The 24,781-nt window shown below is 47.2% G+C and overlaps 1 protein-coding gene across 1 annotated transcript in view; it reads left to right on the plus strand.

The window, feature by feature from the left end:
• The window catches only part of dnah1 (dynein, axonemal, heavy chain 1), a 971,783-nt gene that overhangs the window by 654,265 nt on the left and 292,737 nt on the right, over positions 1–24,781 (plus strand). The window contains exons 63-67 of the mRNA XM_085999976.1: positions 10,580–10,805; positions 11,752–11,947; positions 13,591–13,742; positions 21,548–21,744; positions 23,151–23,295. Coding sequence (XP_085856102.1) covers positions 10,580–10,805; positions 11,752–11,947; positions 13,591–13,742; positions 21,548–21,744; positions 23,151–23,295 — 916 coding nt within the window. The remainder of the gene's footprint in view (positions 1–10,579; positions 10,806–11,751; positions 11,948–13,590; positions 13,743–21,547; positions 21,745–23,150; positions 23,296–24,781) is intronic.

Raw genomic sequence — 24,781 nt, forward strand, 5'->3', positions numbered from 1 at the left:
TCATGTTTGCAATGGACTCCTCCATTTGTTCCACACTCGCAGCGACCCTGGAGACAAAACCTGTCAGAGACTCCTGCATCTGTTCCTGGTGTTCCAGCACCGCTGATCTTGTGGATGGACCCAGAGGCAGAGGGTCGACATGCAGCTGAGCCGAGCTGGCAGAGTCCTGCGCCCTCCGACGAGGACTCTCCACTGCTGTCCCTGTCTCCACCATCTGCTGATGCTCACTTGTGAGCTGTGATACACCAGGTGACAACATTACTCTATCTCGCGAAGGTCCCACCGAGGTGTGAGTGTCTGCACTGGTGCTGGGTGCGCTGAATTCTGCTGATGCTGCGTCCTCAGAGGTTGCAGCTTCCTCTGAGGAGTCTGGATGCTCAGGCTCTTCCTCCTGGCTAGTGGGGACGGGGGCTCTCAATGGTCTTGTGGAGGAGTAAAGGAAAGAGTCAGAGATGTGATGCCAAGGATACATGCACATTGCATATTGCAGATGATCATAAGCCCATCTGTTAGAGCTTTAGAATCATTACCAGCGACTCATGCAATGTCAATGAGAGAGATGGAAAACTATTCTGTCACCAGCTTGCTGTGATGCACCCGTCTGTCCGTCCCCCACTCCCACGATCTCCAGGACCGCCTCCTCCCAGGGGGTGAGCTGGGCTACTGAGGGTGGCCCTCCTCCTGTCCTCGCTCTTTCCCTCTTATTGTGAGCTCTCTTTTCCTGCAATGAGGGAGACAAGTGGAGTTTGAGTGAGAATGAAGGAGTGAGTGTAGAGAATCCATAGCATAGATGCTTAGAAGGAGACAAAGATGGAGTGAGGTGGCAAGTCCAAGGGCCCTTCCTGTGTTTTGTAAGGTGTTTTCATAGCATCACAGTGATAGGGAGTGTGAGGGCTGCATAGTCGAATAGTTAGGTGAATGTGACCATAGAGAAAGAGGGAATAGGTAAGGGTGCAGCGATGTCAGTGTCAAGTGGAATGTGGAGGAAGAGGTTGCTAAAGCTGAGTGCTGGTGAGGAGAGGCAATGGGGATCAGATTGAGGGTGATGGGAAAGTCATACTCACTTTTCCAGTGCGCAGAAGGTCATGAAACCCTCTTCCTGTACTGAAGCCAGGTTCTGCAGGTTATCGACAAAGAGTTGACCTCCTGGGCCACCTGGACCCACACAGCCTTGGTCTGCTGGGGAGGCTTCTTCCTCCCTGAAGAAGGGAAGAGCACCTCTTTATTGGCTCTTGCTCCCTCCAGTAAAGCTTGCAGGGCGACGTCATCAAACCTGGGAGCAGACCTAGGTCTCTCGCTGGTCATTCTGCCTCCAGGTCCCTCTAACATGAAAGGCCAAAAGGTTGGCAGTCTGCAGAAGAAGCAAGGCTTGTTGCAGACCTTAAATGCAGCAGCAATGATGACGTAATCGGAGGCGAGTTTCAGACTGAAAAAACTAATTGGGCCATGGGTTCCCACACATTGGAATTCAATTGCCCACTTAAGTTAAAATCGCATCATTCTCCCACATCGATTTAGAATCGGGTGGCTAACACGAAAAGCAGATTACACGACCCCAGCCCGCCCCACGAACAAAATCGAGCCCTATGCCTCTATTTATAAAGCCCAGCATCCTTTATGCTTTTTTTAACCACTTTCTCAACCTGCCCTGCCACCTTCAACAATTTGTGCACATAAACTCCCAGGTGTCTCTGTTCCTGCACCCTTTAGTTTATATTGCCTCTCCTCGTTCTTCCTACCAAAATGTATCATTTTGCACTTTTTTTGCGTTGAACTTCATCTGCCACGTATCCGCCCATTCCACCAGCCTGTCTATGCCCTCTTGAAGTCTATCCCTATCCTCCTCACCATACGTGAAGTTTTGTGTTATCCGCAAATTTTGAAATAATGCCCTGTATACCTAAGTCCAAATCATTAATATATATCAAGAAAAGCAGTGGTTCTAGTACCGATCCCTGGGGAGCACCACTGGGGAGTACCTTCCTCCAGTCCGATAAACAACCATTCATCACTACTCTCTGTTTCCTGTCACTTAGCCAGTTTCGTATCCATGCTGCCACTGTCCCTTTTATTGCATGGGCTTCAACTTTGCTGGCAAGCCTATTATGTGGCACTTTAACAAACGCTTTTTGGAAGTCCATGTACACCACATCAACCGCATTGCCCTCATCAACCCTCTCTGTTGCCTCATCAAAAAATTCGATCGAATTAATTAAACACGATTTGCCTTTAGCAAATCCATGCTGGCTTCCCTTAATTAATCCACACTTGTCCAAGTGACTGTTCATTTTGTCCCGGATTATCATTTGTAAAAACTTCCCCACTACCGAGGTTAAGCTGAATGACCTGTAGTTGCTGAGTTTATCCTTACACCCTTTTTTGAACAAGGGTGTAACATTTGCAGTTCTCCAGTCCTCTGTCACCACCCCCGTACGTATCCAAGGAGGATTGGAAGATTATAGCCAGTATCTCTGCAATTTCAACCTTTACTTCCCTCAGTATCCAAGGATGCAGCCCATCTGGTCCTGGTGACTTATCTACTTTAAGTACAGCCAGCCTTTCTAGCATCTCCTCTTTATAATTTTTTATCCCATCCAATATCTCAACTACCTCCTCTTTCGCTATTACTTTGGCAGCATCTTCTTCCTTGGTAAAGACAGATGCAAAGTACTCATTTAGTACCTCAACCATGCCCTCTGCCTCCATGCGTAGGTCTCCTTTTTGGTCCCTAATTGGCCTCGCCCCTCCTCTTACTACCCGTTTACTATTTACATGCCTGTAGAAGACTTTTGAATTCCCTTTTAAGTTAGCTGCCAGTCTATTCTCATACTCCCTCTATGACCCTCGTATTTCCTTTTTCACTTCCCCTCTGAACTTCCTGTGTTCAGCCTGGTACTCGCTTGTATTCTCAACCCAACATCTGTCATATGCCCCTTTTTTCTGCTTTATCTTACTGTCTATCCCTTTTGTCATCCAGGGAGCTTTGGCTTTGGTTATCCTACCTTTCCCCCCTCATGGGAATGTACCTCAACTGTACCCGAACCATCTCCTCTTTAAAGGTAGCCCATTTTTCAATTACAGTTTTGCCTGCCAATTTTTGATTCCAATTTACCCGGGCCAGGTCCATTCTCAACCCACTGAAATTGGCCCTCCTCCAATTAAGTATTTTGACTCTAGATTGCTCTTTGTCCTTTTCCATAGCTAACCTAAACCTTATGATACTATGATCACTGTTCCCTAAATGTTCCCCAACTGAAACTTAATCCACCTGACCCACCACATTCCCCAGAACCAGATCCAGCAATGCCTCCTTCCTTGTTGGACCGGAAACGTACTGATCAAGAAAGTTCTCCTGAACACACTTCAGAAATTCTTCCCCCTCTCTGGCCTTTACACTATTACTATCCCAGGCTATATTAGGCTAATTGAAGTTCCCCATTATCACTACTCTATAGTTCCTGCAGCTCTCCGTAATCTCCCTGCAGATTTGCTCCTCTATATCCTTCCCACCAGTAGGTGGCCTGTAGAACACACCTAGTAGTGTAATGGCACCTCTATTGTTTCTTAACGCTAACCAAATAGATTCTGTCCTTGACCCCTCTAGGACATCCTCTCTCTCCAGCACTGTAATATTCTCCTTAATCAGTACTGCCGCCCCACCTCCTTTCTTTCCTTCCCTATCTTTCCTGAACACCTTGGCCTAGAAATTGAGTTTTGGCGCAGCCAGGGCTTTAGCGCCGGAAGTTAGTGCCGGAGCTAAGTCGCGCTGGTCGGGCCCAAAATTCAATAGTTCTGCGCCCAAACGGCTGCCGGCGCTGCTGAGAGCTGTTTGCGCCTGAAAACTGGCGCAACGCGCTGAATTTCGGCGCTATTCCGGCGCTGCGGCGCCCGCTGCGGTGCGGCAGGTTCGGGAAGTGCAGGCCTCCTCCTTCCCTTAAGGAGGAGCTGCCTGCACCCGGCCGCGGCCCGCGAAAATCTTTTTAAAAATGAGCCCGGCACCTCGGACAAGTGCCGGGCTTGCTTCTGTTCCGGGGGGGGGGGGGGGCGGGAAGTCCGGGGAGGGAGCTGCGGCCAGGCGGCCGGCGGGAAAGCGGCCGGCCGCCGCGGGGCCTTTAATGCGCCGGCGCAAAAACATGTTGGACTCTGTTGCCAGAGTCTTAGTTGCGGCTGCCACGGGCGAGGCGGCCGCAACTGAATTTCGGCGCTGGGGCCCGTCGGCATGGCAACCGGGACGCTGCGCACACCGATGACGTCATCGGTGCCGGCGCAGCGCTACCGGTCTACCGCGGCGGAAGGGCCCCAGGCAATTTAGGCGCCAGCGCCAATTGCAGCGCTAGGCCCTCTAGCGCCGCAAAATCGGCGCTAAGGGCACTGAATTTCTAGGCCCTTATATCCAGAATATTTAGTACCCAACCCTGCCCTTTTTTTGAGCCAGGTCTCCGTTATCACCACAACATCATATTCCCATGTGGCTATTTGCACCTCCAGCTCACCAACCTCATTTACCACTCAACAACCTTATTTACCCATGTTGGGCTTCTTTCCACATTGATCTTGAGGAGGAGGCCCTTGGGCCTGCCGAAGCCTAGCCCAGCAGTGCCATACTTGCATAGTTGCTAACAGCTGTGCAAGAACAGCCTATGGATGATTCCATCTTCTGACCTGCCCCCAGGGAAGCGCCCGTCCTCTGCTCGGCACCTCCCTCACAACACCGCAGCTCAGATGGAAGCTCAGTGGTGGCTGCTCTGTGTGTCACTGAGCCAGGCAGCCCAGAATTCCCCATGTTTGATCAAACTCAGTGCTGAGTTAGCACATCTCAGTCAAGGCAGCAGTAGGGGTACTACAATTAGCCTCAGTGCCCATGGGTTAGGGAAGCAGAACAATCGGCCAGGGTTCCTGTTCCTGGTTGTTTTCTTGTGAGTCCTGCCGGAAAGTGTCTGAGTATGGACGTCAGCCCCCATTGTGATGCCTCTCTACAGTCAAATAGCTTATTGACATTCTCTGTGTAGGTTTGCACATAAAGAATAAACGTCTGAGCAAGGACCAGAGGCAGACAGTGACTGTGGAACCATATAGCATAAGTTAGCATCTCCATTCAGTTTCTGGGTGCCAAGGAGAAGAAAAAGAGTATTTAGAGAGGGACCAATGATGACACCATCAGGGAACCTGGATTGCATGTTAGAGGAACAAAATAGTATGAGGGTCTGAATGAACAGCACCTTTAAAATACAATTACTGATGCGTGCTGTGCTGCAATGTTATTACTGCTGTTAGCTGAGCTCTGTTACATCTTCTGGATCAGTGCCTTCACCAAGTCCATTCCACAGTGTTATCAGTACTCAGTGTTGAAACAAAAATCATAGGATCATAGCACAGAAGGAGGCCATTCGGCCCATCGTGCCTGTGCTGGCTCTTTGAAAAAGCTATCCAATTATGCTCACTCCCCTGCCCTTTCCCCATAGCCTTGCAGATTTTTCCCCTTCAAGTATTTACCCAATTCCCTTTTGAAAGTTACTATTGAATCTGCTACAACTGCCCTTTCAGGCAATGCATTCCAGATCGTAACAATTTGCTGCGTAAAAAAAATTCTCCTCATTTCGCCTCTGGTTCTTTTGCCAATTACCTTAAATCTGAGTCCTCTGGTTACTGTCCATTCTGCCACTGGAAACAGTTTCCCCTCATTTAACATTTAAGAAACTTCCTGATGCCTTGAATCCCCACCTACAAATCCCATCCTTCCACAGGAGAAAATCACCTGGATAATACTGTCACTTTAAGAAAATTCGTACCCTGGGTGGTCAGGTAACTTTCAAACGCTCATCTGTATTACGGAATCGATCAGAGACAGTCATTCAGTTCCTTTTCTGTGTTCATAGGAAGCAGGGCTGGTCATTTGTTTCCCACACCAGTGAAAAGTTCAGTTGGTGTTTGTCAGTTTTGTGTATACTGGTTAGCAGATTTAAGTTCTGTCTTTCAGCGTCTTCAAGCATAAAGAGGAACTTTCACTGAAAAATTTCCATTTCTGATATGTCATTTTTTGATTTGGGCTAATTTGCCATTTTTATGAAGTAGTGAAATTAGGAATAAGGTAAAATCTTATAAATAAAAACAATGATGTTTCTGATTCCTTTACTCAAAGTGAAAATGTAGAACATTGAGGGGGAGAAATTCAGTTGGTTGAGCCACCCGTTAGCGCCTTAAGAGGGCGATAAGTGGGGCGCGAGCCAGCTAGCGCCCGGGTGCGGCGAGACCTGTGCCTCTCGTGAAATTGAGCGGACATTTAGCGGCGGCGCTAAACTGCAATGCCCGCTCAGCTACGCACACAGATCCTGACGTCATTTCAGAGTGCAACGCCCTTGGGGCGCCCCGAACCGGAAATTCAGTGGCGCCCCCCTCCTTTCCGCCTGTCGCTCCCAGCGACTGGTTGACTGGAACGGTTCCCAGTCGCTGTGGGGCTGGGGGGGCGCTATTTAAAGGGGGCTCTTCCTGGCTTCTTTGTGGTAGCCATTTTTGGACCACTCCTTCTGAGAGAGAGAGAGAGAGATTTGCAGAGAGACAAAGGGAGAGAGCTTTCTGCATTGAGTCAGCGCTCGCTGAGGTACTTTTGGCTTCTGACCAGAACTTTGTAGTTGATTTGCTTTTTCACCGGCATAAACTTGAGTGGCCACATACTATGGGAGCTGCAATGGGTTGGAATGTTGGGCTTCTCCATTACATTGAGAGGGCTCAGAGACGCAGAGAGAGAGTGCCAATCATGGCCAGACGGAGGAGGGCCAACAGGCGTCGGCACACGAGACCTTACCGTCCCAGGGTTTTCCGGCAACAGTTCTCATACCTCAATATGTCTGAGGAGCAGTGTTTTCGGAGGCTGCGATTCAGCAAGGAGGTAGTCACTGAGCTCTGCCACCTGCTTCAGCCAGATCTGCAGCCTCAACTGAGGAGCAGGACGTCTCTGTTGGTGGCAGTTAAGGTCACAGTGGCTCTCAACTTCTATGCCACTGGCTCCTTTCAATCTGCTACTGGGGACATTGCCAATATCTCCCAGTTCGTGGTGCATTGCTGCATCCGTCAAGTTACGAATGCCCTCTTTAAAAGGAGACGTCAGTACATCTCCTTCCCCATGACCCCGGACAAGCAGCAAGAGCGCGCAATGGGCTTTGCAAGAATAGCGGGCTTCCCCATGGTCCAGGGCGCCATTGACTGCACACATGTGGCTTTGTGGGTGCCGCAAGAGAATGCCAAGGATTACCGCAACCGGAAGGCGTTCCATTCATTGAACGTCCAGTTGGTCTGTGACCACAGACAGCTGATAGTCGCTGTCAATGCCCGCTTTCCAGGCAGCAGTCATGACGCCTTCATCCTGCGCCAGACTTCTGTGGCAGACCTTTTCGAGGCCCCGGCTCACCCAGGAGGCTGGCTTCTCGGGGACAAGGGCTATCCTCTGTGCGCCTGGCTGATGACCCCGCTCCGTGTGCCCAGCACCCCTGCTAAAGAACGATACAATGAGAGCCATCAAGCTACCAGGAACATCATTGAGCACACAATCGGCGTGCTCAAGCAACGGTTCCGTTGTCTGGACCATTCCGGAGGAGCCCTTCAGTACTCACCTGAGCGAGTCTCCCATTTCGTTGTTGTGTGCTGCATGCTGCATAACCTGGCAATCCTCAGGACTCAGCCACTGCCACCAGACATTGGAGCACCAGCAGAGGAGGAGGAGGAGCAGCAGCACCAAGATGGGAGGGAGGCACAAAGTGCAAGGGCCGTCCGTCAGCGGCTTATAGCAAGTCGGTTCTAGGCCCCCTCTGAGGGAATGGCTTCTGCCATTCAAAGAACATGAATGGAACCATGCCGCAACCCCTAAGCCGGTCAAGGCAACAACTAGTTCAAAGAGCAAACATGCACATTCTGAATAAAGACACTTCTTTATTTAACAAACTGTGTGCCCTTCCCGCATGACAAAGTAATAGAGAGAAACCCCCAAAAAAGCAGTCAGTCACATTACTGGCTCTCACAACCTGGAGACAATGAACAAAACAGTAACCAAAAAATGACCACGATCCTCGGCCTTCAATAAAACATTTAACAGCATTTTGCCACACCTCCTACTTTTTGCCCTTCGTGGGTGATTTGCTTCGCTTGCGAGATTCGCCCCTTCCCACCCTGCAGCTCCTCCGCAATGGGACCCCAGTGGCTGCAACAAGGCTGGGGGAAGGCTGCTGAGTGTCAGAAACTGAGACTGCAGATGCCCTTGAGGGACGGCCTGGACCAGCTCTGGGCCTGGAGGGCCCGGCTGCTGACTGCTCCAACTCTGCATGGGCGGCAGCAGTCTGTCCTACAGGTGGTGGCAGCTGCAGTGGAGAAGTGACAGTGTTGGCAGCAGGAATGCTGTCATCCTGAGAGAGGACAGCAACTCCCTGTTCGGACGACACACTGGCACTCCCATGGGGCAGCACTGCAGCATGCGGAGCAATCTGCTGAAGCACAGACTGCTGGCCTGCTGCGGCGTGGCGAGGGCCGCGGTGATTCGTGCCCGATCCAGCGAGGGTGGCAGCAGTCAGTGCTCATGTGGCCTCAATCTGCGTCTGCATGAGACCAGCCACTGACTGCATTGATGCACTAAGCACTTGCGTGACAGCTGCCTGTGCTGTGCCAAAGTCCTGGAGACTCCTTGCCTGTGCTGCGCCGACGTCCTGGACAATCATCGCCTGTGCTGCGCTGAAGTCCTGGAGACTCCTTGCCTGTGCTGCGCCGAAGTCCTGGAGACTCCTTGCCTGTGCTGCGCCGAAGTCCTGCACACTCCTTGCCAGTGACCCAATGGAATCTGGCATCCTTGCCACTGCAGCCATGAGCTCAGTGTGCCTGTGCTCCGCCTGGGCACTCATTTCAGCGAGGAGCCACACCTCTTCTGCGCTCACTGTAGCAGGACTCGAGGCCAGACTCTCCCTCTGGGGAGAAGGCCGCCGAGCTTCCCTACCCCCCTCGCATTGCTGCAGCCCGCTGGGCCCCGGAGCTTCACCCTCCTCAGACCATTCCCCCCTGCTCCCCTCCAGGGAAGACGTGTCCCCATTATGGCCATGGGCTGCCTCGGCTGAGGGTGGCACTGATGGTCCGGCTTCCTCCTCCTCGTCGCCTTCAGAGTCACTCACAGTGGCAGCTTGAGGGCCCGCCTCCTCACCTGGTGAATCAGCATCTGAAAGCAGGGAGGTACAAGAGTGGCTTTAGCGTGAGGACAGGGTGGCAGTGAGGGAGGCATGAGTGCTGCAATGTACTGTATTGGTTCGATAGTGGCAAAGGATGCTGGTGTGAGGCACAAGTGGAAGGAGAGAGGTCAAAAAGGTGTCCATAACGGGGTCGACATCTCCCGTGGCGACGGGGCCAATCATCCGGCCTGCCATAATCCGCTGGACTCGCTGCTCCAGATCAGTGAGGGCTTGAAGGTGAGGCCGGCCTCCCCCGGTCCGTTGCTGCTGCCTCCTGTTATGCGCCAGCTTGCCCTGCAAGAGAAAGGACGGGCTCTGAGTATAGTGTGAAGCCCTGATCTTGGTTGCACTGCCTCCCATGGTGGAATAGCCCTTACAGTGTGAAGCCCTGATCTTGGCTGCACTGCCTCCCATGGTGGAATAGCCCTTACAATGTGAAGCCCTGATCTTGGCTGCACTGCCTCCCATGGTGGAATAGCCCTTACAGTGTGAAGCCCTGATCTTGGCTGCACTGCCTCCCATGGTGGAATAACAGTGTGTAAAGTGCAGAATGTGCATGTGAGTTTCCTGAAAGGGCCATAGGTGTTGGATGAGGGCTGGGCATTGGGGCTTTCAGGACCCTTTGGCTATAAAGTGAGGTCGACATGCAGGGATGAAGAGGATTCTGAAAAGGGCACTCACCCTGACGACCCGAGTGAGGTCGTTGAACTTCTTCCTGCATTGCACAGGGGTTCTAGGCACCATGCTGCTGGAGGTCACTCTGTGAGCCACCTCCCTCCAAGCTTTGCGATAGTCATTGGGCAACGGCCTCCTGCCACTGTCCGGGAACAGGATAGATCGCCTGCGCTCCACCGCGCCAACCAGAACCTCCAAGGCCCCCTCGCTGAACCACTGCGCTCGCTCCCTGGCCCTCTCCATGGTCCTAGGCTTAAGAATGTGGCAGCAGGTCTGTCCAGGCCGAGAATCAGGGCTCTGATGCGCAGGGTGTGGCTGCAATCCAAGATCAAACCTCCCCTTTAAGAGCTGACCAGCGCCAGCGTCTCTGCGTGCAATCGCTAACTGGCCGCACCTGCACTGCGCCCGCCCTCGGTGGTAGCGCCTCGCTTATCTGGCTTAGCGCCTTAAGACAGTCGTGCAGTGCCTGTTTTAGCGCTCCAAGCACCTCCTGGGGCGAAGCAGGCCAATTTACCAGTAGGTGGTGATAATTTGCGCCGGGCGCAATATTTCGCGCCCGGCCGATACTTACGCCCCAGACGGGGCGATACTGAATTTCTCCCCCTGAGACTTTAAAAAGTACAATAAAGAATAATACTCTGAACTCAATTAGAAGATCATTGGATGTTTTTTGTAGAACTTGTAAATTGTGCCTTAATCCGCAGTGGTCTGGAAGACCAGCTCCTGGGTCGTGTGGTGGCACAAGAGCGTCCAGATCTGGAAGAAGCCAAGAATCAGCTGATCATCAGCAATGCTAAAATGAGGAACGAGCTGAAAGAGATAGAGGATCAGATACTTATGCGTCTGAGCAGCTCTGAGGGCAATCCTGTGGATGATGTGGAGTTAATCAAAGTCCTCGAGGCTTCTAAAGTTAAAGCGGGAGAAATCAAGGTTGGTTACAGTAGTTTTGTCTGGTCAGAAGTGGACACTTTCAACTGCTCTCAAACGATGTGAAAAATATTAAAGCTTCTACACACACATACATACACATACACGGCACACACATATACACACAACATACGACACACATGATACATACACACAACACACATGATACACACACACAGTAGCCTTCTGAGGTGGTGTAATCAGTTTTCCAACAGCATTAATATTCATGGAAGAACAGGAGTCATATATTTTATCAAAACTGCTATGGTTTATCAAACCACTATTGCTCCTCTAAATATTCCTCTCACATTCCTCTAAAGCTCCAAAAAGACAGTTGTACACTTTTTTCTCCGCCTTGTATCTTCACTGTATTGATGAAGACTCATCACATCGTCTCTTGTTCTAAATGAATTCCCAGGATTTCAAAACTGGAACTCCTTCACTCTTCCCTTCCTCCTACAATCTACAGGTCTTTAAAACTCAAGCTTGGTGTCACCTATTTCTTCATTTATGTCATCTCTTCTGTTACTTTTTTCAGACTTGATGGTGTTCTGCCTGATTAGCCCTATCGCTTTGTTTCCCAATTTAAAAAAAATACAGGGAGCCTCATCTATGGCCTCAGCGTACCTTGGTTAAGTAAGGGAAAATAAGCTCCTCATTGCTTGTGATCCCTGCTGGAAATGCACTTGTGTTGTCATCAGGTGAGGACAGAATGAGGCTGGGCTGTGATGCCCATACACTTGAACAGCCCACTGACACTTACTGCAATGGTTCACAAGTGACTTTTGGCCACTTTGGCAAGGTAACAGAGGGTAAAACATTAATGGAGAAAATTGGCAAGAAAAAAATACAGGTGATACACCAGTACCGATCAAAGCACATAGATAATATAATCTGAGCTGCACCAACTTACACTGCTATGTTGAATACATAATTAATCTTCCCACAGATAAAAGTGACAATAGCAGAACAAACGGAGAAGGATATTGATATCACTCGGCTGCAGTATATTCCTGTTGCTGTCCGCACACAGATCCTGTTTTTCTGTGTGTCCGATTTGTCCAAGGTGGACCCCATGTACCAGTACTCTTTGGAATGGTTCCTCAGCATCTTCATGTCGGGCATTGCAAATTCCGAGCGAGCAGGTACACCAGGAAAATCAACATTGCGATTTTGTATTTGCATTTACATCAAGTTAACTCAATAACCAATGCTCTATTCCATATTTTTTATTCTACAGCCATAAGTCAGGCTGATTGCTTAACTCATGAGGGACAATGTTGCAAGTGAGGGGTATATCATGTACCGCACCAGTGTTTCAGTGCAGTAGAACATGATTCCTCCGTCACTGAGATTCCACTCTGAGCCATGCTGTCAGCCAGACAGTGCCCCAGGATGTGGGACCTGCTTTCATTTGTCTGTTGATCATGGACAGAGGCTTGGGCGCAGATTTCCTGCCCATACACTCGCTAAGGGTTGAATGTGGTATTCAGAGGACTCTGAAAATGAGAATAGGCAAAAAACTTGAATAAAACAGAATAAAGTTAGAAGTCAATTAAAATCTAGGCATTAATAAATATTAATTCTGTAAAAATTTGTAACTTTCACTTAAAATTCAGTGGCCTGAATCTTAACTGGCAGCCAGTTTCTGGTGAGTTATTTTTCCATCCATTCGCAGCAGAATGACTCCCAGCCAATTTTAACAGCCAGGCCTCATTTAAATGCTGCAAGTCAACTTCTCACCCATCGGCGGGAGGTGGCAGAAAATCATACGGCGCGGAAGCCACCTGCCGACAGCAGGTAAGTGGCGGGATCGGCTACCGGGCCTTTCCTCAGGGATGGGGGGGGGGTCCCGTGATCGGTGGAAAAGGGGAAGGCCTAAGTTTTCCTTGTGAGGATCAGAGAATCACTCAAGCTCCTCCTGGCCCCACAAGAAAAGTAATTTTTTTTTTTAATTACCTATTTGGGCCTCCTCTGCCCCCGACCCACGTTGCCGCTGGTTTGCCCTGGTGAGAAACTCTCTGCTGCTTCCCACTTAGGTCATCTTGTAAAAATTGCAGTTGGGACCCGATGACATCATTGGGATCCGACATACATATATTAAAGATGTACCTCGCTGGCTTTGGACAGGTGTCCTTGCCGCCTGCCCAGGAAAGCAGATGACAGTCAGAACCTGGCGACTCCAGGGTGGGTAAGTAACTTGGGCGATTTTAACTGCCCACATGCCACCAGATTTCCACCGGACAGGTAGGGTTAAAATCTTTCCCCATCCCCCCACACCCAAGAGAGAATCTGTCCCAGCAACTTTAAAAGAGGAAGAGAGAAAACTGGGCAGAAAGAGCAAGTTTGAATATTCTTCTGAAATAACAATATTAGCCTGCGGGTGGGGTGACTTATACACAGCTGCGACTTATACGTCAGTATTTCTTTTAACCTTATTACTGATGGTGTGATACATAAATGGATATGGGCAACTTTACAGTGAATCCCGCTAATAGCACATCTTATTCGGTATTCCACTTTGGAGTAAATGTTACAATCTAGCACTCCTGGCACAGAGCTTTGAGTGTGTGTTGGGAATTCAGGCACGGAGGTCAGTCAGCATTCCCTGTTCATGACATGCTTTATGTTCCATCATTATGCCCACGCTGACCTTTGTGGCCAAACTCCTGATATGTGTTCCTGTCATGCGATGTTCTGTGCTGGGAGCCCTAAATCGTAAGATTTACACCTTAATCTGTCCAGAGCTGGCTCAGATAGAAAACACCCTGTTTATTTTGTCCCTCAGATACTGTGGAGAAGAGGATAAAACTTATCAATAATTACTTCACCTACAGCTTGTACCTCAGCGTCTGCAGGAGCCTGTTTGAAAAGCACAAGCTGATGTTTGCTTTCCTGGTGTGTGTGAGAATCATGATGAATGATGACAACATTGACATGGTCAGTAACACGTTCATAAACTTCCATTGGCCTATGAGTTATTACATCAAATAGTAGAAATCTCAGCTGAGAAGGTGGGCTTTTGTTCCACTGTGTCTGTGCTTGTGCCATTGTTAGCTCCCCACCAGAGCTTTCAACTTTAATCCCATTTATAGAATCTTACAGCACAGAAGGAAGCCATTTGCCCATTCTGCATCTGCCGGCTCTTTGAAAGAGCCATTCAGTATCACCTGGGTACTACAATGTGCTCAGGGTACACTAACAACAACTTGCATTTATATTGCGCCTTTAATGTAGTAAAATGTCCCAAGGCCCTTCACAGAAGCATTATCAAACAAGATTTGACACCAAGCCACATAAGGAGATATTAGGGCAGATGACCAAAAGCTTGGTCAGAGGTATATTTTAAGGAGCGTCTTAAAGGAGGTTAGAGAGGCAGAAAGGTTTAGGAGTACCACCTGGGTATTACAGTGTGATCAGGGTACACTGACTCCAATATCACTTGGGTACTACTTCTCTTCCCTTCCTGGCCCCCACGTTAGCTGATACTGTTAACGATTTCCTCACCTCAGGTACTGTCCCCCTCCCCTTCAAATCTCCCGTCATTACTCCCCCCCTCAAAAAAAACACCCTTGACCCCTTTGTCCTTCCAAACTACCGCCCCATCTTCAACCTCCCTTTCCTCTCCAAAGTCCTTGAACGTGCTGTCGCCTCCCAAATCTGTGCCCATCTTTCCCATAACAGTATGTTTGAACCCCTCCAATCAGGTTTCCGCCCCTGCCACAGCATTGAAACGGCCCTTACTAAAGTCACAAATTATATCATATGTGTAATATATGTGGGTAGAACAAATGAGGGACAGAGACACGATGAGTTGCTAGTCAAGGTGCTTGTTTACTAGGCCAGAGTGAACTGAGCATGTTCCTACTAAACCATGTGACAAACCATGTGATAATATATTACACTGCTTTCCCCTAAATGTACATATTCCCCTCTCAAATACAACAAAACTATGGTCCCACCTTTCCCAGCATTACATGTACCACATAACAAAAACTCCTGGCGTTTTTTCTTTTAAATCAACTACAAATGTTACAAATGAACTACAAATCCAGTTTAATAACAGGTTTGCAGAGCCTTCCTGATCTCCTTACATAAGGTTTTGGTGTTGAACCAATTTTCGGGCTGTTTTGTCTTAGTTCCGTACTCAAAGAAGTAGGTACCACCACTCTGTTTCTCCACTTGATACAACCTTGCTTACAAGACAATTCAGTACGAGGGTTATGGAATGGTTTCAATTCTGTGTCCATACACTGATCAGTCCATCCATTCAAGGTGTTTTCATACAGTCTTTTCAGTACTGAATCCTTTTGAGTTTCATTTGCAATCTCAGTTGCATTCATGGGAAAGTCTTTGTCAACTGCACCTAGTGTGAAAATCTCACCTTCACTCCCAATACGAGTCCTCTTGTGGCAACCTGGACAAGGCATCTGCGATTGCGTTTTGCTTTGAAGTGCAATATTCAATCGTGTAGTCATATTGTGACAAGAACATTACCCATCGTTGCATTCTTGATGTGGCCATTGCAGGGATGGCAGATTTGGGCCCCAATATTGCTAGGAGCGGTTTGTGATTGGTTATCAGGGTAAACTTTCTGCCAATCAGGAACTGTTGGAATTTCTTAATTCCAAACACTATGGCGAGTGCTTCCTTTTCAATTTGCGCGTAGTTTCTTTTGCTCTTTGTGAGGGTTCGCTATGCGAACGCGATTGGTTTCTCTTGGCCGTCATCCATTATGTGGCTTATGACAGCTCCTACACTGTAACTGGAAGCATCACATGCTAACTTAAGCTTACGTTCTATGTCGTAGTGCACAATTAGAACATCGCTAGAGAGACTTCTCTTACAAGTGTCGTAAGCTTCCTGTTGTGCTTGTGTTCACTTTCACTGGACATCCTTCTTGAGGAGCTCGTGCAATGGAGCTAACATGGTTACTAACTCAGGTAAGAAACAAGAAACATGTGTAAGGGGGGCATCTTTTAACTGGTTTATGGTAATTTACCTGGCCAGCAGCCTTTGCCTCTGAGCTCTGACCAATTCCAACCTTTTACCTGGTTTACGGTAATTCACCTGGTCAGCAGCCTTTTGCTGCTGCACTCTAAACCAATTTACAAACAGCGGTTTCGAATCGCTACCCCTCCTTCAGTTCTGAGTGGAGGAACTTATAATTAATGATTTTAAAACAGACAAGTGGTTTGGATGAGAGAAAAATCAAGTTTTATTACCTAAATAAACTACAATCAAAAGAATAAACAATACCACACGAACACAGTAATTACAGTAAAACTATATAACAGGGGGTTGCAGATGGTGAAAACGAGGGATAAATGGCTACAATGTTATTTAAACAATCTTAGCAATTCCCTTAAATCACCACCCCAAACTCCTTGCTAGGTTGTCTTGCCGAGGAGTCAGAACACCCTGCTCACCTGTGGTCCAGCGAAGTAAAAAGAGAGTGATAGCTTCTCAGCAGCTATCTTAAAAACCTGGTGAGCTCCTGCTGTTCTGCCCTGCCAGGACTGTGTGCAAAATTCCCACCCAAAAGGTTCCAATACACAAGAGAAAGCTGTGATTGGCTAACTCAGAGTGATTAGACTGGGTTAATGTGTCTTCCGGAGCTCCCTGGGCTGAAACAAAAGGGAAATACAACTGCTCTATTGTCTAGAATGCTAGGTGATTTAAGCCCATTCAGTTCTTAAACAGTTCCCAATCAAGATCCAAAAGTCTCTTCTGCAGTTTAGATGTATCCACTCGATATACAAACAAATGCTAATAGCATTCAATTGCTTTGTAAACAAAGCATTGTCCTTTGTCTTCGGCCATGTGGTGACAGCCATTTTTATCCCTGGAAATTTAAAAGCACAACACCCAGGGATTCTTTAATCAAAAAATGAATCTTCAGAACTGTAAATTATTGCAAATTCTTACACATGCATAGTACTGGACCATTCCAAGGAAAGATCTTAACTCAGACACGTTCTGTGGCTTTGGAGCATTGATGACAGCATCAACCTTTTCCTTCACTGGTTGCAAGCCATTTGCATCAACTTTCAGGTCAAGGTACATAACCTTGGGCTGCACAAAAGCACATTTGCTCCTTTTCAATTCGACATTGTGGGGATTCAACCTTTGAAGCACTAAATCTAACACTTCTAGATTTTCTTCCTCACTGCTTATTGCAATCAGCACATCATCTTGATTGCATAAGCAATTTGGAATTCCTTGCAAAATCTTATCCATCCTAGCCTGAAAGATTTTGGGGGAGGACTTTACACCATCCGTCGGCTTGGTGTATGAGCACAGTTCCTTGTGTGTGTTGATAGTGAGATACTGTTGACTCTCTTTGTCAACAGTCAGCTGAGTGTAAGCAGCGACAGGTCAAGCTTAGAGAAAACCTTTGCCCCAGAGAGTGCTGCATACAAATCTTGCATTGTAGGTATTGGGTACTGCTCATCATCAACTGCTTGGTTGATAGTAACTTTGTAGTCACCACACAAGCATACAGTTTTGTCTGCTTTGGGCACTACCACAATCGGAGTAGCCCATTCACTTTTGTCAGTTTTTAGTAGCACTCTGTTCTTTCTCAGTTTCTCTAACTCTTCCTCCACCTGCCTTTCAGTGCATAGGGGACTGGCCTTGCCTTACAATAGAGAGGCTTTGCGTTGGACTTGATGCAGATATGCGCGTCATACCCAGTGATGCCCTCATAACTGTGTGCGAACATGCTTTTATAGTTGTTCAGCATTGTGTCAAGTCGCTTCTTTGAAGCATCTACACTGAACATGTTTTTCCAGTCCAGTTTTAACTTTCTCAACCAGACTTTGCCCATGAGGGTTCGTCTGTTGTTGTAGCTCACTACAATAATAGGCAGCTTTAATGACTGGTCATTGTGTTGAACTGTACTTTCCATTTGTCCACATGTCTCTAGGATTTCTCCGGAGTAGGTTTTTAACTCTACAGTACTGTTTGTAAGTGATATTTGATTAAACTTACTCTCATATGTGTCCTTACTCATGATAGAGCAGATTGATCAAAAGTTTTGTGCGGAAGTCTTTCTCATGACTGCTAGCATTGCCGCTAGTGCCATAGATACTGTAGATGCCTAGTTCTTCAACATCAGGTGAGTTCACTTTAATATTGTGAATTCTTCCCTTTTGTTGTTGCTGCTTTGCATTGCCACTAGAATGGCTCTTACTTCCTGCTTTAGATCTAGTTCTGCAAGCTGTTGAAATATAGCCTTGCTTCTGGCAGTGAAAACACTTCGCATTGGCAGGACTGTGGTGAGTGATTTCCATTGCAGCGATAACAATTCACTGAACTGCTCTCACCGACATGCTTTTGACTTGGTCTCACAACTTTAGGTTTGGCAGTGGCTTTGTGACTGTAGACCTCAGCTGCACTAGTCACTTGAGTTGGATGGAGCTCCCTAGCTTTCTTAGATGCCATCTCCATGGTTAGGGCAATTTTGCATGCTATGTCAAACATTAGGTTTGGAGTGTTCAGTAACTTGGACTGTGTACGCTCATCCACCAGTCCACACACAAACTTAACTCGCAACGCACAATCCAAAAATGTGCTGAAGTTACAATGCAAAGGCAGGTTCTTAAGAGCTGCAATGTACTCACTGATGGTTTCACTTTGTTTTTGGTTTCTGATACCAAACTTATAACTGCTATTTCTAAGGGCTTTGGGTCGAAATGGCCCTCGAGTTTCTCGACAATGTCTTCAAACAACACATCCTCCACTTTGCCTGGCGCGAGTAGGTTTGTCAATATTCCATAGACATCTGGCCCGATCTCCGTTAGAAAAATTGCTTTTTTACGTTCACGAGTTACTTTATTTTGAGCTTGAACATTCTCATCTGCACCTTCGGTCTCAATTATGTTATTGTCCTTAAAAAACACCTTCATCCGCTCAATGTAAGAACTGAATGGTCCACAAGCTCGGTCATACATGCCGAGGCTTCCGATAAATCCCGTAGGCGTGGCCATGATTGCCCCAATCCCGTCAAACAGTGACTCAGCACGCTACCTGTGTACCTGTGAGAATCAACGCCACTGTTGCTGTGTATACATACACATGAAGGTGAAGTACAGATGATTCTGCACAAGCATTACAGTAAAACATTGCAAAAATTCAGTTTAGGTGTCACAAATTCACCTTAAACTTTTCCACACAAAGGTTGAACACTAAATCCTTCCATGATACCTAAAAATGGCTTTGGGATCCCATTCTCATCGCCAAAAATGTAATATATGTGGGCAGAACAAATGAAGGACAGAGACACGATGAGTTGCTAGTCAAGGTGCTTGTTTACTAGGCCAGAGTGAACTGAGCATGCTTATACTAAACCATGTGACAAACCATGTGATAATACATTACAGTATGTGACTGTGACCTGCACCATTACTTCTGGAGTCCCCCAAGGATCCATCCTTGGCCCCCTCCTACTTCTCATCTACATGCTATCCTTTGGCGACAGCATACGAAAACACGTCATCAGGTTCCACATGTACGCTGATGACACCCAGCTCTACCTCACCACCACCTCTATCAAACCCTCCACTGTCTCTGCTTGTCTGACATCCAGTCCTGCATGAGCAAAAATGTCCTCCAACTAAATATTGGGAAAACTGAAGCCATTGTCTTCGGTCCCCGCCACAAACTCTGTTCCCTTGCCACCAACTCCATCCCTCGCCCTGGCCACTGTCTGAGGCTGAACCAGACCGTTCACAACTTTGGCGTCCGATTTGACTCTGAGATGAACTTCCACCCACATTTCCGCTCCATCACCATGACCACCTATTTCCACCTCCGTAACATCGCCTGTCTCCGCCCCACCTCAGCTCATCTGCTGCTGAAACCCTCATTCATGCCTTTGTTACCTCTAGACTTGACTATCCAATGCTCTCCTAGCTGCCGTCCCATCTCCCACCCTCCAGACTGCCCGTATCCTAACGCACACCAAGTTTCATTCACCCATCACCCCATCCATGCTCGATGACCTACATTGGCTCCCGGTCCGGCAACACCTCGACTTTAAGATTCTCATCCTTGCTTTCAATTCCTTCCATGGCCTTGCCCCGCCTTATCTCTGAAACCTCCTCCAGCCCTACAAACCTCCGAGATTGCTGCGCCCCTCCAATTTTGGCCTCTTGTGCATCCCCGATTTTAATCGCTCCACCATTGGCAGCCGTGCCTTCAGCTGCCTAGGCCCTAAGCTCTGGAATTCCCTCCCTAAGCCTCTCTACCACTCTCTCCTCCTTTAAGATGCTCCTTCAAACCTGACGCTTTGATCAATTCCTGTCCTAATACCTGTTTATGTGGCTCGGTATCAAATTTTGATTGATAACGCTCCTGTGAAGCACCTTAGGATGTTTTACTATGTTACGGACACTATATAAATACAAGTTGTTGTTGATCAGGGTCCCATTCCCCTGCTCTTTCCCCATACCCTTAATATTTTGATCCTTCAAGTGTTTATCTGATCTGATTTCCTTTTAAGTGTTATGACCTTTCCTCAATAGCCGCTTGTCGCAATGTACTCCACATCCTGATAACCTTTTGCACGACAAACATTTCTTTCTAACCTTTCCCATTATGCTTAATCTTCACTGTAACCTCCCTTGTTACCAATTCCCCGACCAGTGGAAATAATATTTCACTATTTACTTTCTCATAATTTTGAACTGTGAAGTTAGGACCTGGGCCAATACTTCACTGCAATTTTTTTCAAAAGGATTTATAGTTGCCTTTTTCCAACTGAGAGTAAAAAATAAACAGAGATAAGAGCTCAGTGAAGCTTCCGTTTTGTATCATGCTGTAACTAACCTCAGCTCTTCACGACTGAGTCCTGACACTGTTTGGTGGCATCCCAGTATCCAAGTGTGGAGGTTAGCAGCATGAATATCAATGCACAAACTGTGCATTAATGATACCCAATGCTTTTCAGAATAAATAAATGGGATAGGCATTGTCTTTTCACCATCTTCTGGATGAGATGCTAAACCGAGGCCCTGTCTGCCCTCTCAGGTGGACGTGAAAGATCCTATTGCCCTATTTCTAGAAAGGGCAGGGGAGTTATCCCCAGTGTTCTGGCCAATATTTATCCCTCAACCAACATCACAAAAAGTACAGATTATCTGGTCTTTATCACATTGCTATTTGTGGGATGACTACACTTCAAAAGTACTTCATTGGCTCTAAAGCGTAGGGGAAGCCCTGAGATCATGATAGACGCTATATAAATGCAAGTTTGCCCTTTTTTCTTTCTAGGGCATGGGTTTCAATTCAGCTCTCACTGAAGGGATGAAAGTCTCTTTCTGCAGGCTGGACAGGACATAAGTGCAATTAATCAGGGAGTCTTAACTCAGAGCCAAGTGGGCAAAAGACAACAAAACTAAACTGCCCATAATGAATTACTAAAATGACTATTGGTTATTTACATAAAGCTTAATAGTGCCGAGATAAAAAGAAAAAAACTGCCAATATTGGAAATCTGAAAGAAAAATAGAAAGCGATGGGCATACACATGTGGTGGCTCAGTCAGCATCTGAAAGAGAAAAGAGCTGTTAACATTTCAGGTGTAGTCTACTCAAAAATATCTACCCAAAATGTTATCCTGTCTTCTCTTTTTTCATATGCTGATGGGTCTGCTGGGTATATCCAGCATTTTCTATGTTTATTTATTTATTATTATTATTATTATGACAATGACCTGCCATAATTTGAATGTAATTTAACAGGAAGAATGGCATTACCTTCTCTCTGGAGGAGCTACCCAGACATACAGCCCCAACCCAGCCTCTGACTGGCTGTCAGACAGAGCATGGAGAGACATCCAGAGTCTTACTAGCCTGGAGAACTTTGCCAACTTTACAGAAGATTTTAAAAACAATCTGGATGATTTCCAAGTAATCTTTGACAGCCCAGAACCTCACAGGTGCACTTTAAGTACTCATTGATTGACATATAGTTGTCTGCTCACTTGTTCACGTAAATCTTCTTACCAAGAGATTGTGGCCCCCAATTTGTACAAGGGAGCGTGATCCTGGCTGATCTTGCCAGAGAAGCAGGATCAGTGGGAAGGCAGTGAATTTGCATGGGCACGGGAGGCGTCTGCGCTCCTGTGGGTGCATCTCTAAAGCCCGGCAACTCACATGGACCGGAGACTCTGTCATCTGCTACTGTCCAGGATGGTCCCCTCACCCCCTCCCCTCCCCTATCCACCCTTCCTAGCCCTCCCCAGCCACCCTCCCCTCTCCACCCTCCCCTCCCCCTCTTCTCCCTCCCCCACACCACCACCCCCACCCGCTCACCTCCGCCTACAATTCCACCTGTGCTATATTTACCAGCAGTTCATATTTACCCCATGTAGTAAATACAATCAGTACTTCCAATTGTTTGTCTGTTTAACAACTGTTAGGCTTCTTCTGGCATTGAAAAGCCACCCATTAATATCTGCATGCTGATCACAACATTAATTGGTGCTGGTTTCTGAACTATATTCAGAGTGGTTTAAATTAACATAAAGCAACATAAAAGTACTGGCATGGGGCAGCCTACTCAGAAGCTAAGTCTCATGAAGGAATGGTTCCAACAATTGGATAGGAGGAACAGCTGCAGAGGAAGAGAAGAAGAGGAACAAAAACCACCAGGAGGTGGAGAAAGCAGCACCCTCCAAACAGAACTTACCAGGCTTGCAATAAGTACCTGGTAATATTTGAAAAGCTATGCCCTTTGCACGTTAGGTTTAGCAGAGAAGTCCTGACTGAACCATGTTAGGTTTTAATTTAGGAAGTAATTCTGGCATGGGGTGCATGATAGCAATGCATACCAGGGCCGTGACATGTAGTGGTAGATTCTCACTTGTGGTTCCCTATACAATGCATTCACATCTCAGCAATGTCATCATGGGAAACATTGATTAGATGCCAGGGAAGGAGAAGAACTTGAAAGGCCAATCACCCCAAGCTACACTCCGAGAATCCAGTGTTCGAGTGGTATCAGCAAGTCCTGGGCACAGGTCTCAAGCTCATCCTTTCAGCTAGCTGGGAGACTGCAAAAGAAAGTAACTTACAACAGATAGAAAGTCTGTCATTTTCACTGCTTTGCTAGTGCAATTAAAGTGACTGTTGGTTTCATCCCAGCAAGTGGGATTGGGCAGTCCATCAAGTTGAAATGTATGCTCCAGTGTGTGTCTGCAAGAGGTTTGTTAAGGTTTACTACAGTCGCTAGCTTGGTGATCTTCAGAGACCTTAGGATTAGTGGCTGCAATTTTTTGAGTATAATTGTAACCAAAATGAAATGTAATAAAAATGAAATGTAATAACCATATATTTTTTACAGACAGCCTTTGCCGGGGGAGTTAGAGATTCAAATTAATTCATTTCAGAAACTGCTTATTATGCGCTGCCTTCGAGTGGACAAAGTCACCAACGCCATGCAGGACTTCGTGTCACTGAACCTCGGGCAGAAATTCATTGAGCCTCAGGTCAGACTTTGTATTTATCTTGAGCTAGGCTGCCGCGACAATGGCCCAGAAATTTGGGTCAGGGGCTCCCCGTGGGTGTAAGCCCCCGACCTGCACTTACCTTGCACGCCGGCCGTTGTGCTGTGGGCCCCCGTGGAATTCCGATCCTGGAAAAGATTAGCAAAAGTAAATGTGGGTCCCTTACAGGCTGAAACAGGAGAAATTATAATGGGGAATAAGGAAATGGCTGAGAAATTAAACAAATACTTTGGCCGCGATTTTATCAATGGAGGCGGGTTGGGTGCGGGTCAGGTGGTTTCCGGCTTCCAGTCCCACCCCCAGCTGCATCCGGCCCACAGACGTGATTTTACGTTGATTAACCTTGTTAAGCCCACCCTGCGGGCTTGCCGGCCAATTAAAAGGAATCCGGTCAGATGACGTAATTTGATGATGCGTTATCTGCTGGTTTCCTTAAAGAGACCACACACAATTTTTTTTTGACAGTTGATTTCTCAGTGTTTGACAGCATTGAGGTGCTGCAAACACTGACAATCACTGCACAAAGGTGACCTCTTCCACCCAAGCTCTCCAATGACTCCCTCCATAGGCTGCAGGTGAGGTGACAGAAGCGATCTGTCACTGGTGAGAGGGGTTCTCGCAATGAGGTGGCACTGGACATGGATTTCAAAACTTGTAACCTAAAGAAATGTGTAAATGCATTTCCCAACATTTTCTTACCTCTGAGACTCACCAGTGCCCCACTGGATCCTTCACACCACTTCTGCAGCTGTCATCATTCCACAAACATTACAGCAGACTCACAACACGCCACACTTACCTGGCGTGGTGTCCGGACATCGGGAAACCCAAGGCAGAAGTGGCAAAATTCAAAAATAGCCTGTCAACTACTAGCAACTACCTGTTAATAGGCAGGTAATTGCCTTTAATCCTCTTCCCGCCGCTGGGTGTCAGGTTCATGCACAAATCGGGGACCTGGCATTTAGGAAAATTGTTTGGAGGCAGGTTGACTGCAGGATCGCAACCCGCCGTAAATCAAAATGATTTTACCCTTTGACCTGCCTTCAAATCCGTCCTCTGAGCACCGGCAAAATCCAACCCTTTGTGTCTGTCTTCAGGGAAGAAAACGCAAAAAACTTCCCAGAAATAGTGGAGAACCAAGGATCTAGCGAGAATGAGAAACTGAAAGAAATTAGTATTAGTAAAAAAATAGTACTGGAGAAATTAATGGGACTGAAAGCTGATAAATCCCCCGGACCTGATGGCTTATATCCTAGGATTTTGAAAGAGGTGGCTATAGAGATAGTGAATGCATTTGTTGTCATTTTCCAATATTCCATAGATTCTAGAACAGTTCCTGCGGATTGGAAAGTAGCAAATGTAACCCCACTATTTAAGAAAGGAGGGAGAGAGAAAACGGAGAACTACAGACCAGTTAGCCTGACATCAGTAGTAGGGAAAATGCTAGAATCTATTATTAAGGACGTAG

Source organism: Somniosus microcephalus, chromosome 11, assembly GCF_052327205.1.
Source record: "Somniosus microcephalus isolate GS21.2 chromosome 11, FLI_Smic_1.0, whole genome shotgun sequence".
NCBI classification, from domain to species: Eukaryota; Metazoa; Chordata; class Chondrichthyes; order Squaliformes; family Somniosidae; genus Somniosus; species Somniosus microcephalus.